This window comes from Amblyraja radiata, chromosome 22 (assembly GCF_010909765.2).
Source record: "Amblyraja radiata isolate CabotCenter1 chromosome 22, sAmbRad1.1.pri, whole genome shotgun sequence".
NCBI lineage: Eukaryota > Metazoa > Chordata > Chondrichthyes > Rajiformes > Rajidae > Amblyraja > Amblyraja radiata.
This window is the reverse complement of record NC_045977.1, coordinates 20,381,298-20,384,079: the sequence shown is the minus strand read 5'-3', so window position 1 is coordinate 20,384,079 and position 2,782 is coordinate 20,381,298. Positions and strand designations below refer to the sequence as shown.

General features: G+C 57.0%; 1 protein-coding gene across 1 annotated transcript in view; it reads left to right on the top strand.

The window, feature by feature from the left end:
• Positions 1–1,905: 1,905 nt before the first annotated feature.
• Positions 1,906–2,782, top strand: part of fam20c (FAM20C golgi associated secretory pathway kinase) — a 48,551-nt gene continuing 47,674 nt past the window's right edge. The window contains exon 1 of the mRNA XM_033040548.1: positions 1,906–2,474. Coding sequence (XP_032896439.1) covers positions 2,008–2,474 — 467 coding nt within the window. The 5' untranslated portion in view covers positions 1,906–2,007. The remainder of the gene's footprint in view (positions 2,475–2,782) is intronic.

The following is a 2,782-nucleotide window of genomic DNA, read 5'->3' as shown; positions in this document are numbered from 1 at the left end:
AGCTAAAAAAAACAACATACAAATGGCAAAAAATAACATACATTTCCTCTCTCTATTTGTGCTGAAAAGCGAGACGTCTGGCGTTGACACTCAGTTCTTGATCCTAAACACAACACACACTGCAAGAAGGAGACTCTCTCCCTCTCTCGCTCCCTGACTCACATTCTCTCCCTCTTTCGTCTCTCTCCCACTCTCCGCTTATCGCCGCCTCCCTTGGCTACTCCTTCTCCACGACATCCCCTTCCTTCTCTCCTCCTGTCTCTCCTTCGCCGAGCCTTTGCCCCACTTTGCCGAGCCTTTGCCCCACTCCCTTTTCAGCGATTCTATCTATCTATCTATCTATCTATCTATCTATCTATCTATCTATCTATCTATCTATCTATCTATCTATCTATCTATCTATCTATCTATCTATCTATCTATCTATCTATCTATCTATCTATCTATCTATCTATCTATCTATCTATCTACTCTATTATACAGAGTGTGTCCCTCTCTCTCCCCTCTCTCTCTGCCTCTCTTCCTCTCTCACTATCCCTCTATAGTATACTGTGATTCTCTCTCTCTCTCTCTCTCTCTCTCTCTGCCTCTATTATATACAGTGATTTTTTAACTTTCATTCCGTGAAGCGGAGGGTGGGGTGAGGGTGTTTGGAGATTAAAAGCTGTCCCCTCTCCGCTGATTGGAGACAGGGGGCTGTGTAAGTGCCTTGATGCTCCCCCTCCCCTCCCCTCCTCCTTCCCCCTTCTCCTGGTGCTGGCTGGCTGGAGTACACGGGTCTGTATACCCTCCTCTCTTACCCCCCTCCCTCCCCCTCCCATCTCTCTCCCTCTCCCTCAATGGAGAAAGGGAGGGAGTGGCAATGTAGCGGGGAGTCACCATTACTCCTCCTATTCAGGGGAGGGGAGAAGACTTAGAGCGTGTGTGTGTGTGTGTGTGTCTGCCTGCCTGCCTGCCTCTCCCTCTCTCTCTCTGTCGACTCAGCTTTCATCGCTGCTCTGCAGACGCCACAAGCGGACTCCCCGGTCAAGTCTCCGCCGGGCCCCGGTTTCCCCATGCAGGGATCGATGTCTGGCCGTCGGTGAGCTGCTGGCAGGATAAGAGACGGAGGCGGATTGTTGGCTGGGGAGGGGTGGGGAGGGGAGAGAGACGGACGGACACACAGACAGACAGATAGGGAGAGGGACACACACACACACACACACACACACACACACAGTCACACTGCGCCAAGCAGATGAGAGGAGAGCTACAAGACTGGCCGTGGAGAGCGGTTTCCAAATGACACGGCGTTGATCGCATCGCGCTGCCGGCCCGAGCCGTCTCCCCCCTCCCTCCGCTCCTCTCCCTCCTTCCCCTCGTTTGTTTTTCTCTCCCTTCCATCCCCCTCCCTCCGCCTTCCAGCACCCCCCTTTCCCCTTCTCCCCGTGTTTGTCTCCTATCCCCCTTCTTCCTGCCCTCTGTCTCCAAAAACCTCTTCCTCCCCTCCCCACTGTCTCTAACCCCCTCTCACCCGCTCCCTCCTGCCTAACCTTCCCTCCCATCACCAACTCTCTCTCTCTCCATCCCTCCTCCCTCTCTCTTTCTCTCGCTTCCTCTGTCCTCTCCCTCTACCTCCCTCTGTCATTTTCTCATCCCTTTCCCCCTCTCTCCTTCTCTTCCCCCTTTTCTTCCTCATTCTCTCCCTCCTTCTCTCCCTCGCTCCTTCTCTCCCTCGCTCCTTCTCTCCCTCCTTCTCTCTCCTCTTCTCTCCATCCTTCTCTCCCCTCTCCTCTCTCTCCTTCTCTCCCTCCTCTCTCCCCATTCTCTCCATCCCTCTCTCCCTCCCCTCTCCCTCTCTCCCTCCTTCTCTCCCCTCTCCTCTCTCTCTCCCTCCTTCTCTCTCCTCTTCTCTCCCTCCTTCTCTCCCCCCTTCTCTCCCTCCTTCTCTGCCTCCTTCTCTCCCCCCTTCTCTCCCTCCTTCTCTCCCCCCTTCTCTCCCTCGCTCCCCCTGTCTCTCCCCCGACGATGCTGCCGCGGAGGTTCCGAGTGCTGATCGCCACTGTGTTGCTGGTCGGGGGGACCATGCACATCCTGACCGACCTGCTGCCGAGGCTGGAGAAGCGGGCGGCGGCGGCGACGGCGGGGGAAGCCGGAGCGGGAGCGGCGGGGGCCGGGGCCGGGGCTGGGGCCGGGGGAGGCGGCTGCCCCTGTCACCACCGGCCGCAGGGCTGGGACAAACACACTCTGCGGATCCTGCAAGACTTCAGCAGCAGCGACGCCGCTCCCGCCGCCGCCAACCGCAGCGGCAAGAGGCTGGTGGGCGATGGTGCAGACCCCCGGTCCGCTGGAAACCTCCCACCCTCCAAACTGGCCGCTCTGTTCCACCACCCCATCTACCAGAGATCCGAGGCACCTCTCCGACCCCAGGATATACTCTTCAACGTCAAGTCGGACATCAGATTCAACCCCAAATCCGCCGCTCCCCGAGACTGGTGAGTGAGTCCCCTCTTCCCCTTTGCTTCTAAACCACTTGCCCAGTACTGACAGGCCTGGACAGAGTGGACGTGTGGGGGGGGGGGGGGGGGGGGGGTTCCACTAATGGGAGAGTCTAGGACCAGAGGGCACAGCCTCAGAATGAAAGGACGTGCCATTAGAAAGGTAGATGGATAGGAAAAGTTTAGAGGGATGTGGGCCAAACGCAGGCAAGTGGGACTAGTGTAGATGAGCTGCCAGGGGTGGTGCTGGAAGCTGATAAGATAGTGGTCTATATCCATATCTACTTCAACAGCACTTCCATGCC